Consider the following 14983-nt stretch of genomic DNA (forward strand, 5'->3'; position numbering starts at 1 on the left):
CTGAGAAATGTCAGTTACATCCCAGCTCTTTGCATACAACGCTATAAAATTTATGATAAGGAGGAAAGGAAGTAAGGCTGTAGGGGAAGAACCTTTAACTGAGCAAGGAGGTGGGTGGATTGATGAACAATAGAATTTTGAATATTTTGGTATGAAGAAAAGAGCTGGAGCGAAATCATTTAAAAAGTCTTGGTGTTTTTTATTTGATTACTTACAAAGGAAGAAGGCTAAGTTGGTCTGCTTCATTCAGAAGCTCTGCACAAAGTAATAAATATGTACTAGTAGCTTGGAAAATATATGGGTCTTGTATCATAAGATTGGCTGAGAAGAAGCCATTTCTTTAAATAATGACGTCAATTATTCAGACACTTTAATTCTGAAAAATATAATGGATAATCTATTCTTAATTATTCCTGTAGAAAAGAGAAATGTCAAAGATAATATAATAGTTAACATTGAGTGCTTTTAATTTTTAATTTTTTTTTTGAGTAAAAGTAGATTTATTCAGAGAGATACTGTATCCATAGACAGAGTGCAGGCTGTTTCAGAAGGTAAGAGAAAGGCCACAAGGAGTGGGGCTTGGGTGCTCAGTTCGAAGTAAAAGTTACACACTGTAGACTGAATACGGGCCATCCTGCTGAGAAGGGAGAGCGGCCTATTGAGTGCCTTTTAAATGAGAAAACTGCTCTGTCTGCTTTCTGTGTATTAACTCAGTTAATCCTTACAACCACCATTTATGTAGGTTCTGTTATAAGCCCAACTGTAGATGAGGAAGTTGAGGCATGAGAGGGTAGGTTACGTGGTCAGGGCCGCACAGCCCGGAAGTGGTGGTCGAGGTCTGAAAACCCTGGCAGTTCAGCACCAGCTGCTTTCCGTTCAAAGTCCTGCCAGATTTGTACCAGGCCCCTGTATCTGCTGGTGAAGGAACAGTTAGGCTACTCTCTGCTGGGAACGGATGGTAGCTGGTTTCTGGCTCATGTAAGTTTAATTCTCTTAAACTACCTTAGGCAGCTTAGGCAGCTAGTGAAGTAATTGAAGGAAAAGTACCCTCTTAAAAAACAAAACCAAAAATAGTGTTAATGATGCATCACGTTCCACCATCAGAGACTTCTTACTTAAAGCATTATTTCTATTTTAATTAATTTATCTCAGTAGTGGTTTACACCTTAATATGAATGAAGGTATCAAATTTCTTTTCCTCAAAGACTTTATGACCAGGACAACTAGAAAATCCTGAGAAACTAGTCGCAAGAGCTCTGAAGGTAAACACTGCTAAACCCACAATTTTGTTTCAGGTTGGCCTTAACTGTGATCCTTATATGTGAAAAATAGGTAAAATTGCCTTGGAAGGCTACAATTTTATGAAACTACAATTTTATGAAAAAAGTGATTGTGTTGGATGTATTTTTTACTTTCTTGAAAAATGTTTTCGTATGAAACATTCAAACATACAAAGAAATAGAAAGTTACAATGAACCCCAATATATCCATTATCAAAATTCAGCAATGATCAAGATTTGGGCATATGTGCCATATCAGTTCTTTCCTTTCCTTCCTTCCTCATCTTTTCCTCTTTATTTCTTCCCTTCCTTCTAAAATTTTTAAAAGTAAAGCCCTAGACATTATTTCATCATTTCATTTTACTCTTAGGTACTTCAGTTTGCATCTCTAAAAAAACTGTACATTTTCTTACTTAACAATTACAGAGCCACTAATATTATTCCTTATAAATTGCTAATAATTCATTTATTATGTAGGCCATTGTAAATTTTTCCCAACTGTCCTAAAAAGTATACTTCACGGTGGGTTTGTTTGAATCAGTTTTGAATCAGTTTCTGAACAAAATACGAGGTTACATTTGGTTCTTCTGTCTCCTGAGTCTCTTCTAACCTGGAGCAGTTCCCTCTCCTGTGCTTTGCCTCATGACGCTGGCGTTGTGGGGGAAGCCTGGCCAATGTAAGCTGTAGAGTAGCCCATATTTAAATTAGACTGCCTCCTTGTCGCATCACTGACTGTGATCATCTACCTCACGTATTTCCTGTAAATGGAAGTTGTTTTTAGACGCTCCATTAGATTCAGGTTCAGTTTTTTTAGAAAAAAACTTTTTTGTAGGTGGTGTATTAGTTTTCTATTGCTGCCGTAGTAAATTACCACAAACTCAGTGGCTTAAAAACAATACACATTTTTTACTTTCAATTCTATAGGTTAGCAGTCCCACCTGGGCCTCACTAGGCTAAAGTCACGGTGTGGGCCAGGCTGCACCGCCTTCTGAAGGCTCTAGGGGAGAGTTTCCCTGCCTTTTCCAGCTTCCCGAGGCTGCCCACGCTCCTCAGCTCTGGGCTCTGCATCTCCATCTTCAAAGCTGGCAGGTGTGTCCTTCTCACGTGGCATCATTCTGAACGCTTCTCCCTCCTTCTTCCTGCTTTTAAGGACTGTTGTGATTACTGGGGCTCAGGTGGGTAATGCAGAATAAGCTCCTCGTTTTAAGGTCAGCAAATTAACACCCTTAGGATCATCTGCAGCCTTAATTCCCCTTTGCCGTGTAACCTGCCATATTCCCAGATTCTGGAATTAGGACACGGACCTCTTTGAGGGCAGGGGAGCAGGCATTTTCTGCCTTCCACAAGCGGTAATTCATTTAGAATCATATCAGAAGGCACATAATGTTTGGTTATCCCACTTGCTGGAATTTTCCCTCATTAGTTAGAAATACTGGATGTCCAGATATACGCTTCATACTGCTAAGGTAGGATGAACGCTTAAATATCTTATTTAAATTATCCTTTTTCAAAGGTGCACCCATGTTATGGCAGGTAATCTCTCTACTGAAAGCCTGCTCATTTGAATGCTAATCTCATCTAAAACAATACCTTCACACCTGGAATAATGATTGACCAAATTTCTGGGTACCGTGGCATAGCCAAGTGGATATTAGTTTAGGAAATGCTCCTCCTCTGGTGTGTCTCTCCATTACTGTCACACCAGTACCTCACTCGCAGCCCTTCTGACACCAGATGTGTGGGAGTTTTACCCACACCAAGCAGTTCTGTGATACCAGCTGGACGTCAGACAACTTAACTCAATTCTGACACTGCCTATGCGGAGAGAGCCTCAGACCCAGCAGGCTGAAAGCTCAGTCCCACGAGACCGTCGCCTCCTTCAGGTGTCAGTGGCAAGTCCAGGTTGTTCCTGTGGTTCTGAATAATCAGCTGTAAACAGAAGGTTCCCACAGTCACACAATTAATTTGCTAGAACAGCTCACAGAACTCGGGGGAGCAGGTCCCCTACTATTTACCTGTTTATTATAAAAGGATATAATAAAAGATATAAGTAAACATCCGGCCGAGGGAGAGAAGGCGCTTCCATGCCCTCTCTGGCTGCGCCCCTCTCCCAGCACCTCTGTGTGTTCCTCAGCGCAGAAGCTCTCCAAACCCTGTACTTTGAGGATCTAAGCCACCCAGTCTATGGCATCTTTATTATAGCAGCCTGAACAGGCTAAAAGTGGGGATTGTGAAATATTACTTATCCTTCTCCTTTTTTCAGGTCAGAACTGCATGGAAATTATTTCAAAATAAAATTTGACTTTTTTTTCCTTTCCCCTTTCCTGCTCACCTTTCTCCCACTCAACTTTTCTTCCTTCCTACTTTTTCAAAATACTAGGAAGCGAACTAATGGCATTTAAGCTTTAGGGGCCCCACTTGCACAAGCTCCCTGCAAAGCTCTTGTAGGGTCCCTAGGAATGTGTCTACTTGGGTATGTTTTTGTAAAGTTTGCAGAAGTGAGAAATTTTGACCACAGGTGACCAAGTCTCTCTTTCTCCTTAGTCAAATGTCCCCTCATATCTCATGGCATTGAATGGCTCTAGGCAATTTGGGGATTTAACCACAGTGAAGCTGAGTTCAGGATACAGTAGTTTGGGTTAGCAAGGTATATTTATTGGCTTGAAGTCACTTCTGCATCTAGATAAGTTTCTTCTCCCTGTCCTGGTGTAGGAATGGCTTCTGGGAATACTTCACTGATTCTTCCTACAAGGTGACATGAAGGGGTAGGGGTCAAGTTCTCACCACTAGACCACTGAAAGTACTTGGATAGTGAAGGACGCACATACAACAGAAAACAGACGCTGCAGTTCTCAGGGATGCCAAGTCAGAGTGAAAGGAATATTCTCAGTAAAGAAGAGCATACATTTATAAATACAAATTTGTCCCTTCTGGTGAGAATCATACATAAGAGAATTTATCAGAATTCCTGTATTTATAACCTTTGTTTATTATACTAGTCAGTTTTCCAGAAATTGTAGCTTGTTGTGATTTCTCATTCTAAATAATCACTTTCATATGAAATAAGTAAATAAATGAACGAATAAATAAATAAATAAATAAGAGCAGCCTTGCCACATACAACTATTTCAATCGTATTCACAATAGTATATCTTCTTGATGTTTATTTTTATTTTGTCTTGTAAAATAAGAACATTTGGGCTACTTTGAGAAAGAGCAAAGAAATATTTATGCAGCAGATCCTTTTTGGAGAGAATAAAAATGATTTATAAGTATTTATTATTGCCAGTGAAGGTCTTAATGAAATATTTTCCCTGCAAAAAAATGAGGCTATAATGTTCCTCTGGCCTTACTTTAACAAAATAAGACACTTTATTTTACTTATTTACTTATTTTACTTACTTTAAGCAGAATAAAGGCACTAACCAGAATCATGATGGCTCAACAAGATTTATGAGTAGATCTCTTCTACTTTAGGTCACATTGAAACAAACATACTATCTTCAGAAAAAATTAGGTACTATAAAATCTAATTGGAATATATAGTCCTTAAGCACATTTTAAATATCATAATTAAGTGCCCAGACCACCTAGGCTAAAAACGATTGTGTTTTCCCTCAACAGATAATTTTTATTTCATAGTTTCAACCTGGAAGACACTTTCACCGATTTCAGGGGTGACTTCAGCATCTGAATACAGCCGTCAAATCTATGCTTGCTGTGGTGGTGAATATACGTAGGCTGCCTGGAGGTCTAAATAGGAGCTAAACAGCTTGGCATATTCCGGGTGCTTCAGGGCAAAGTTCTTAAAGGCCCTGTAGGAAATGCACGCTGAGTTCTGTCCGGCTATCTCCCAGAAGAGCCGGGAAACATCAAGATCTGGCACTCCAAAAGCTGCCCGAAGTATAGCAGCCAGCTCCTGCTGGGTTATGAAACCGTCATCGTCAAGATCAAACAGTCGAAATGACATCTGCAGAATCTTTGCAGTGTTGGCAGGATTGCACAGGACAGTGAGACCTATCACATACTCTCTGAAGTCTATGCTGCCATCATTATTCCTGTCAAAGAGGGCAAAAAGTTGTCTCAAAGGCTCTGAAATTGGAAGTTTTAGATAATTTGCAAACTCTGTGATTCCTATCTTACTTCCTTTGGAGGCAGCTGCCATTGCAGCATATTCATCCAAATGCTGATGAATATTATCCCAATCTAACTTTAATTTCTGGTTAATTTTTGTAAATTCCACCAAACCGGCTTCCATGGGTAGTTGAAGGCTACCTGCAGAAATCATGAGTTTGCAGTCTTCGTAAGTGTGGTCTGTCACAGGCACCCCAAGAGCATTTGCCATGACGATCCTCACTGTATTGGCAAAAAGGATGGTTTTTTTTTTTTCTTGGTCATTTGGGATATAAACAGGCATGAACTCAACTTCTACCCTGGTGAAGAGCTGACTCAGAGTCAACACACAGGCCTGGAAGCCTGTAAACCCCTGCCAGGTCCAGGTCACTGTGTCCAGGGTGTTTGGGTACCTCAGCAGCACCGGCTGCACAGGGACACCTGGAGAGAAGGCCCCTAGTCGGAAAGTGACCAGGCAGGTGCGGTTGGTGCACACTCCTTCCGGGAAGAGCAGGATCTGGGGCCACTTCCCGCCAGATGTCACCCGCTTCAGGATTTCTTCCCGGGTGTTCCTCCTGGAGTTGGGGTCATCTCGGGCCGCAAGCACTGGCTGCGTCGACAGTAAGAACTTCCCAGCCACGGGGATATGCACATTTTGACTCGCAGAGACCACCGAGGGTAACCCTGCCACGACGCAGGCGGCTGCATCAAAGAAAGAGGAGTGCGGCGCCGTGAGGAGGATGCAGGCCTCGTCTGGGGTTGCCTTTTTCCCTTTCACTTTAACCAGGAATCCTGCTAAAAAAATTGTCACCTGAAACAAGAACTTGAGGGCTGGTCGCACCAGATTTCTTCTCCAACTCTTGGCGGGCCTGCTTGGGTGGGCAGGACGGCCGATGGTGAAAAGCACGGTGACCGGCCGGAGGAGCAGGAAGAGCAGGGCGCTGCAGGCCCCCCGCTCGGGCACGAGCACGGCGCCCAGCAGGACGGCGCAGGCCCAGCGCCTCGCGCCAAAGTGCGAAGTGCGTCTGCTGCCTGAAGGCGCTGGGTGCAGGGACTTCCTCGCTGCTCCGCTGAGCGCGGATTTCGGCACCGCAGTCTCAGAGTCCGGTGACGACTGTGCCATGAGGCCGGCCGGCCCGCCGTAGCCTCAGGGTGCGTGCAGCCGGGATCCGGAGGCGGTCCCCAGGGCGCACCCCTTCCCAGTGTTTAAATGCTCTTTCTGTTCACACGTAATTAGAGCTCTCAGAGGCAACTGTGGATTAATAGGAGATGCTGTGTTACCTTTAAAATCAGAAAAACCAAAAATGGTAAATGATGTAACAGGAGAATTAGAGTCGTATCAACAGTATAGTCATTCTTGCTTGTTGTAAATGGCCTCCTTTCAACATATACGCTTAGTAAATTCGTTTCACGTAACAATTTCTGACGTTTATGTTAAGCGTATATTATATGCCTACTAAGGATATATTAAATAGGTGAATATTTATTAATCACAACTTTTAAATTTAAATGCCATCACCTGTCAGGTTTACTCACCGTGAGATGCCTTGGCAGGTGGTGAGTCAAATTCAGATACTCTCCCTGCAAATTGACTTCTGCACAGACAGTACTGTGTCTTTATGCCTAGAGGTTTAACTGATGGCACCCTTGAGTCTTTACGTCTGTTACAAGCACTCTTTTACATCCTTTGAAATTAGACAACATCATGATCATAGGCCAGAATTAGCCATGGACATTTGACTCTTTTCTTAATATTGGTCCACATGAACCCGTCAGCTTTCCAAACTGATGTAAGTAATGACAAAAAGGCCCCTTTCACAGAATCAGGTTTTCATTAAAATAAGTCGGGATTACTTTGTTGTGATCCCACACAAGGTCAGTTAGTCCCGTTCCTTCTTTAATCGCTGCCCTTTGGAAGGGGAAGGGATCAAGAGGGGGGCGTGATCAAAGTCCATGTGAACCAGGCTCTCTGCTGTACCTTGTAGCATTTGCACCTGGGACAACCGTGTATCAAATATTCCTGTTCACTAATTGCTAATTTAAATTCCTTTTCCTAGAATTAAAAGTCAAATTATAGGTTTCTGAGAGATGTTTCTACCTATCGAACACACCAGGTTACCCATAAAACAGGAAGAGCAACGTGGATACCAAAGGCTGTTGAACAGCATGCAGGCTAAGTGGAAAGCTTACGGGCTTTACAGCCAGACGGATCGGGCCAGATCCTGGTTCCAGCCTTTATGCTGAGGGCACTGGCCTGTCTCAACCTCACGTCTCTGAAGTGGTGACGCTCCCTACCTTGCGATGTTTGTTATGAGGCACAAGTATAAAGTATGTAGAAAACTGGGCTTTTATTAGTAAATTCACATTGCTAGGATACAATGATGAGAATTCTTCGGGACATTCCACTTCCCTCTGTTGCTATCAGTACTACGCTTAGTGAGGGAAACACTCCTCTCACCAACTTAGTCTTGCTTGGGAACACAGTTGCAGTCCCTCAGGAGCCGTGTTGTGCCCCGTGCCAAAGCAGAGCGACCCAAGAGAATGAGTGGTAATCCGTTGAGCTGTTTCATTCTCTGTTCTGTAACTCCTCCCACTCTTACTCGTAATGTTCATTACAACTTTTGCATGCTTGCCTAATTTAATTGCATTCTGTGTATGCTTCTTAAGGGAAGGATCCACATTAGCATGTCGTCTTTTTCCCCTATTTCCCCAACAGTGCCTAGCGGTGTGTCACTTATGTTATTTATTCATTAAGCAAATATCTGAGTTTCTATGAGGAGTCAATACTGGCTACATGTCAGTTAATAAAACAAAAATCTCTGCCCTGTGGAGCTTAGGTTCCAGTGCACGTAGGAAGTACAGTGTTCAATTCTCCTTGAATTTAATGGAGGCAAAGGATATTTTGATCCTTTTCCTAAATGTCTCACCAATTTAGCTAGAGAATTAAGGCAAGTAACTTAGTGGCTGTCACTCCCTACATTGTTTAATAAATACGTGTGTGTGTACAAGAGTCCTCATGTTATCTTGTTACACCCCCGTGTAAGTAGTGTCTACGCCCATGTTACAAATGCACATTCATCCTGTCATACGTGCCTTTAAACTAATAATGAAACTATAAACCCAAGAGATTTGATCATAGAATTTTTTAATGGTTAAAAACTAGTAAAAAGAACTTTCAAACAATAAAAGGAAAATTTCTACCACTGCAGGTTTACCTTTTAATATGGTACAGCTAATCTTTAATATACATTTGTAAAAGGCACCATATGTCAACAGGGCAAATAATGCAAGAAACCAAAACTAAGCCACTTTCTCCAATTTCCTTTTTGTACAAGTTTATACATTTTAAGGCAGATGCTTATCTGTGCAAAATACAGCAGAAGAAAATCAACATTAGATTACAAGTTCACACATACTCAGATTTTTTTCAATACCATTTGTCAGGATATTTGCTTATGATAAAACATATTAAAATAGTTTTTTTCCTAGTGAAGTTTGAAGACGTTGATGAACAATTAAAAAAATTATTTAGAGATTTCATTGCAGACCCCTCAAAGAAGATATAGAAAAGTCAATCTTTTTTCCTCGTTTCTTCTTTTAGAAATGTCCATATCAATTTGTTCACTATGTCAGGTTGTTCTTGCTGGAGCCAATGACTGGCTTCTGACAAAATAGTTAGCCTGAAATAGTTTTTAACATAAATCTTTGTGACTTCAGCCATCTCAACCTCCATAAATGCGTCTTTCTCTCCCCACAGTAGTAGTGTCGGAGTGGTCACCATGTGATGTTTGAGAGGCAGGCAGCTATAAAAACAAAACACGTGGGCTTGAGACTCATTGTAAAAGTTAAAATAACATTTTCCTCAAAATGTTGCTTTAGGCCATACATTTTTAAAGAGGGCAATATCACCACCAAAGGGGTGAAAATTGGTTCTTGGGAGAGTAAAAATGACTTACTCTTTTTATATAAAAACTATGAATATACATATAGTACATAAACAGATGTTAAAATTTCATGAGGTGGGGGCAATTAGGAAAAAAATGTCTAAAAAGGCTCCTTAGGGAAGTGATGATGAAAAATGGTTGACATAAACTGCATTGGGCAATCAATCTATACAATAAAAAATTTAAAGGGCTATTTAAGAAAGGGCCTGATGAAAGTTTTAATTGGATGAGGCTAGCAAATTTATAATGAAGGCTATAAATTAAATATGAAATTCATCACTATGAGGAATAATTTGCTTTAAAAGAATTTCTGAATAGTGTGATGAAAGGGAGCTTTAAGCAGTGTTACTGTTTAAATATATTTTAAATTGTTTGTTGGATAGCCTAATGCATTTTATGTGAAAACTGCAGCTGAAAAGTCAGAAACTATATATGGAATGAGCCTTAATGTTACATGATATTATATTTATTTTGCAACAAGATTCTTGTTAAAATACAAAGTTCTTATTATGCATTTTCCTAAGTACAAAAAAATATAAAGAATAAAGTCATGCATAATTCCATCATTAAGAGATAACCTTTTGGTCATTTTCTATGAATTAGTTGAAACTGTAAGTACAATGCAATAAATATCCACAGTTTATGTAAAACATACACATGCAAACTTCATATTAAATTATAACTACTTTTTTGTTTCAAAAAGTTTTTCAAAAATATTTATAAAACATACTATTTTACGGTATAATAATCCATAAATGACTTGACTGTCCTTGAATAACTGAATATTCAGATTATAGCATTGCTTAAAACAAGGGGATGTTTAAGGCGATGCTATAATGAGCATTTTGTCCCCAAATCTTTGTTGGCATTTCAGGTAACTTCTTCAGGCTAGAGTCCTGGAACTGGTATTGCTGAAGACTATAAATATTTTTAAAGCTTCTGACACCTTCTGCCAGGGTGTTTCTCAGAAAGGTGGGATGGTATTAATTACACCATGTGGACTAAGCACGAGAATGAACATCTAAGTAGGCACTCTCCAGCACTGACTTACATCTTCCCTCGTTACCTTGTGGCTGCCTGGGGTGGACAGGGTGCTGCCGGAACGTGCAGGATGTCACATATATTCACCCAAGGACTTAGCTTTTGACCCCCATACAAGTGGCCATCATTTTGTTATCATGCTCCTAAAAATTAAGTTCTTTCCGAATGGGCAAACTGATAAGAAAATATATCTATACTTAATTACTGACACATGGATTGCTATACAAACTTGAAAGCCATTTAAGTTTTGGAGCTTATAAAATGTTCAAAACCAAAACATTTTCTACCAGCTACCTGCATATTTAACAGTGTGTGAGCATGTACTCGTTGAATCAGCAAGGTAAGGGGAGTTTAAAAAGACTTCAGCAAAAAAATAAATAAGAAGACTCTTGGTCAAAAAAGCAAAGAGAAATATAAATTCTTCACCAGATCAAATTAGGGGTTAAAGGGAGGAGTTTCCAGAAAACTAAAAGAAAAGCATTTTCTCTGGTCCTGAGGTTTCAAACTGCTAAATTTCCCATGAAATATGTCATATAAAATAAAGTACATACAGCGTGGTGACCGTAGTTAATGCTACATTGCATGTCTGAGAGTTGCCAAGAGAGTATCTTAAAAGTTCTCATCACAAGTTTAACCACGTGCGGTGACAGAAGTTGACCAGACTCACTGGGGTGACTACTTTGCAATACATACAAATATCAAATAATTACTTACACACCTGAAGCCAGTATAATGCTGTATGCCAATTATATTACAGCATAAAGAAATAAATACATTAATGAATAAAACAAGGTAAAACATTAAACATTTTAAGAATGTAGGTTTTAGTATATTAAGCTAAAGAACTTAATGGAAAACATCTGATAAAATATTTCTGACTAAAAATATACTTATTTTTATAATCATCTTAGTAAACACAGAAACAATTTGAACAACCCAAAAACCTGTAATAGCAGTAACAATTATTGTTCTAAATTGCTAATCACTTACCTTATCAAAATGTGCTTTAACACACCGACTTCAAAGTAGTCTGAATTGAACATGTTACTCCTCCAAGCTGAGTTACCAGCGGGTTTGTAAGTATTGAGGCAGCAGTTCCCAGAGTGTTACATAACCCATCATTACTTTATGTAAATACTTAACGACTTTGATTAAAAAGACAGTGGAGGAAACAGTACGACCCGCATACCCAACCACTCAGCTCAAGAAATAAAACAGTGTAAATGTCAGGACGCCTTCCTGCTTGCCTCCGCTCGAGCCCTTTCTTTCCTCACCTTACCCTAAGGCAGTGGTTCTCAGTGTGCTCACCTGCGACCTTGTCAGAAATGCCAGTCCTGGGCCGCATCCCATACTTACTAACTCAGAAATGATGGGGCGGGGCCGCCAGTCCGCTTTAACAAGCCTCTTGGTGATTCTGATACAAGCCACAGTGAAGGACTTTGGCCTCGGGAGTAACGACTGGGTTGGATTTGGTTCCTACCATCCTCATGGATGTTCGAGGACTTTCTGTATGTGTTTGGATACCTTTCGTCCATTCCTCTAGTTTCCTTAAGGAGAGGCTTTCCTCAGACCCCCCTGGCTCCGTCCCTGATCGCTGAGCGGTGGCTGCTGATCCCCGCTCCTGGCCTGGGAGGGTTCATCAGACAGCGTGTCTTGAGGGCGAGAGACGGAACTCTCTCCCCATCTCTACCAGACTCCTGGGAGGCAGTGACCTCAGGGGCAGAGGAGACTGAGTTTGCTCTGCAAACCTCCCCCCGCGCGATCAGCTCCAGAGTCTAGGCCGGCAGCAGGGAGTCAGCAAGACCGTTTAGTTCTCACATTAAGCCATAGCCTTCAGTCTATCCTTTATCAGTAATGAAGGTGATATTTTGGTTTTCCTCTGCTGAGAAATTTTGTTTGACTTCTCAACTGGCTCAGAAATTGGGCAGAAAGAGATGCTATTTGTCAGATCTCCCCAAATACAGTGCGTATCTTTTTGTAAACAATATACAGAGATGTATTTTGTAATTTTAAAACTTTATTAAATAGCATCATATTGCACATACCCCTCCATAACCTGCTCTTGTGCCTAAGATTATATTTTTAAGATTTATTTATTGATGAGTACATACTTCATTTATTTTCACTCTTGCATAGAATTCCATCATATGACTATACCACAAGTGACTCATTCTCTTATTATTGAACATTTAAAATTTTCCAGTTATTTTGATAATTCAAATAATACGGAACGCCTTCTTGCACATGTCCACTCATGCTCATGTGGAAGTTTTCTTACAGCATATCCCCCAATGGAATTGCTTCCTCGGAGAATATGCGCATCTTCAATACTACTTGATATTGTCAAGTTGTTTTCCAAACTGATTATACGCTCCACAAGCAGCAATAAGAATTCCCTTTTCTCCACATCATTGCCAACACTTGTTCTCAAAAGTTTAAATGTTCCCCATCAAGTGAGTGTGAAATACTTTGTTTACCTGATGCGGTAGAAATCGTTCCCCAGAACTTTTTCCCTTTCACCATCATGATAGAAAATCCAATTTTTAGCTGGACAAAGGGCCACCCAGAGTGGAGCCTGACTACATTTCCCAGGGTTCTTGCAGCAAGGCGACGATATGAGAAATACTCTGAGCAGCTTCTAAGCTGTGTCCAGCATGCCCTCCCCTTCCCTTTCCCACTTTCCACTGACTGAGATGCAGATGTGTTGTTAAACCATCTTGGACCACACAGATAAGGGCAATGCCCCAGGGAGGGCAGGATAACAAGACAGAAAAGGCCTCGGTCTCTGACTGAAGAGTGACATAACATCGTTGATGATTTCACAAAGCACAGCCACCACATCAGCCTAGACTTCTACTTGTGAGAGAAATACACCTACAAGACGTAAAACCCACGTCTGTGTCCGACTGCTAACGTGGAGCGTCTCTCATGTTACTGACCATTAGACCCCTTTTCTGCAAACTGCCTTTTCACGTCCTTTGCTCATTTTTTTTTGATTGGACTATCTTTTCTTTATTTATTTGGTGGCATTCTTTATGAACCCTAGATATTACTGATTCATGATTAATTCATGATTGGCTGTGCACTGCAAATAACTTCTCCCCATCTGAGGTTGCCTTGTCATTTTATGGTATCTTTTAAGATACAAATGTTTTTAATTTTAATATAGTCGTAAAGTCTCCATGTTCTGAGATGTTTGTGTATTATTTGAGAATTTTCTCCTACCCGAGGTCATGGAAACTTTCTCCCATATCATCTTTTAGACATTTGAATGTTTTGCTTATATCATATTTAGGTTTTTTATTCCACTAAGGTTTATTTTTTGTTTGGTAAAAGATAGGGATCTAATTTCATTTTATTCCATATGGATAGTCAGTTGTTCCAACAAAATGTGTTCCCATTTTGTCAAAATTCTCAAATTCATTAACATAAAATTTGTATTTTAATGTGTTATGTTTGCACTTAAGTCTATTCTCTCCTTCTTAATGTTGTTTCCTCAGGCCCTTTTTAAACCAGTCTTGCCTGAAGTGTATCTGCGTCCGCGGTCCTCAGGGAGCCTGCCTTCGGTTTTGCTGACGTGCTCTGCTGTGCCTTTGTTTTCATTGTACCACTTTCTGCTTTTTATCTAATTTAAATTATTTCCCTCTAATTTATTTTTGTTTACAATGTAGTCCTTTTCATAATGTCTTTCAAAAATTTTTTTATTTTTAAAATTTTATTTATTTTTATTTATTTTGGGGGGGGAGGGAGGGAGGAGGTAATCAGGTTTATTTATGTGTTTGTTTAATGGTGGCACTGGGGGTGGAACCCGGGACCCTGTGATGGTCAGGCACGAGCTCTACCACTGACCTACACCCTGCCCCCTTTCTCATAATGTGTTGAAGTTTTAGCTCACTAATTTCCAATCTTATTTTCTAATATGAGCATGAAAAACTATAAATATATTTCTTCCTAAGTATTGTTTTAACTGTATCCCACATGTTTTAATACTAACTTTTTTCTGAGTTTTTACTAATTTCCAATATGATTTTTTGATCCATGAGTAATATAGAAGTTTTAAAATTTTCTGAATATGTTGAATTTTCTGAAAGTCTTGTTAATTTCTAACTGCATTGTGTTCAAAGAACACAATCTGTATGACATCGAGCCTTTGGTTAAGACCTGCTTTATAGTCCAGTGTGTAAAATCAATCTTTGTAAATCATCTATGTGCTTAAAAATATTGTATATTTTCTAATGTGGGGGTATAAGATTCTAGAATTGATCATCAGACCAAAGATGTTAATTGGTTGTTCAAATCTTCTATATCCTTTTAAAATTTTTTCCGCCTGATTGATCAACTTTCTGAGAGAGGTGGATTAAAATCTCTGACAGTAATTACGGCTATGCCATTCTTTGCTTGTAAGCCTGTCAGTTTTTGCTTTATTATTTGGTGTCTTGTTATAAGTCTAGACCTTCAGAAATCTTTTTGCAGGCTTCTCCTATAGCTAGTCCAATTCCTGGTCTTTCTGGTTTCTTGGCTTCAAATTTTGGAGAGTCTTTGGATGAGAATACGGTCCTGGGGAGACGTCGTAAATTTTGTATCTGAGTATAATGTACTGTACTT

At 39.9% G+C, this 14983-nt stretch overlaps 2 protein-coding genes across 2 annotated transcripts in view; both read right to left on the reverse strand.

Moving 5' to 3' along the window:
• Positions 1-4714: 4714 nt before the first annotated feature.
• On the reverse strand, positions 4715-6438 carry LOC102543913 (lysophosphatidylcholine acyltransferase 2B-like; the record flags this gene model as incomplete). Its single annotated transcript, XM_015243025.2, has 1 exon — positions 4715-6438. A coding segment is annotated over one exon (1449 nt), but the record flags the coding sequence as incomplete, so codon positions are not given.
• Positions 6439-8521: 2083 nt separating this feature from the next.
• EPHX4 (epoxide hydrolase 4) overlaps positions 8522-14983 on the reverse strand; it is a 32986-nt gene continuing 26524 nt past the window's right edge. The window contains exon 7 of the mRNA XM_072968228.1: positions 8522-9196. Within this exon, the coding sequence (XP_072824329.1) occupies positions 8965-9196 (232 nt within the window). The 3' untranslated portion in view covers positions 8522-8964. The remainder of the gene's footprint in view (positions 9197-14983) is intronic.

Source organism: Vicugna pacos, chromosome 9 (genome assembly GCF_048564905.1).
Source record: "Vicugna pacos chromosome 9, VicPac4, whole genome shotgun sequence".
In the NCBI taxonomy this organism is placed as follows: Eukaryota; Metazoa; Chordata; class Mammalia; order Artiodactyla; family Camelidae; genus Vicugna; species Vicugna pacos.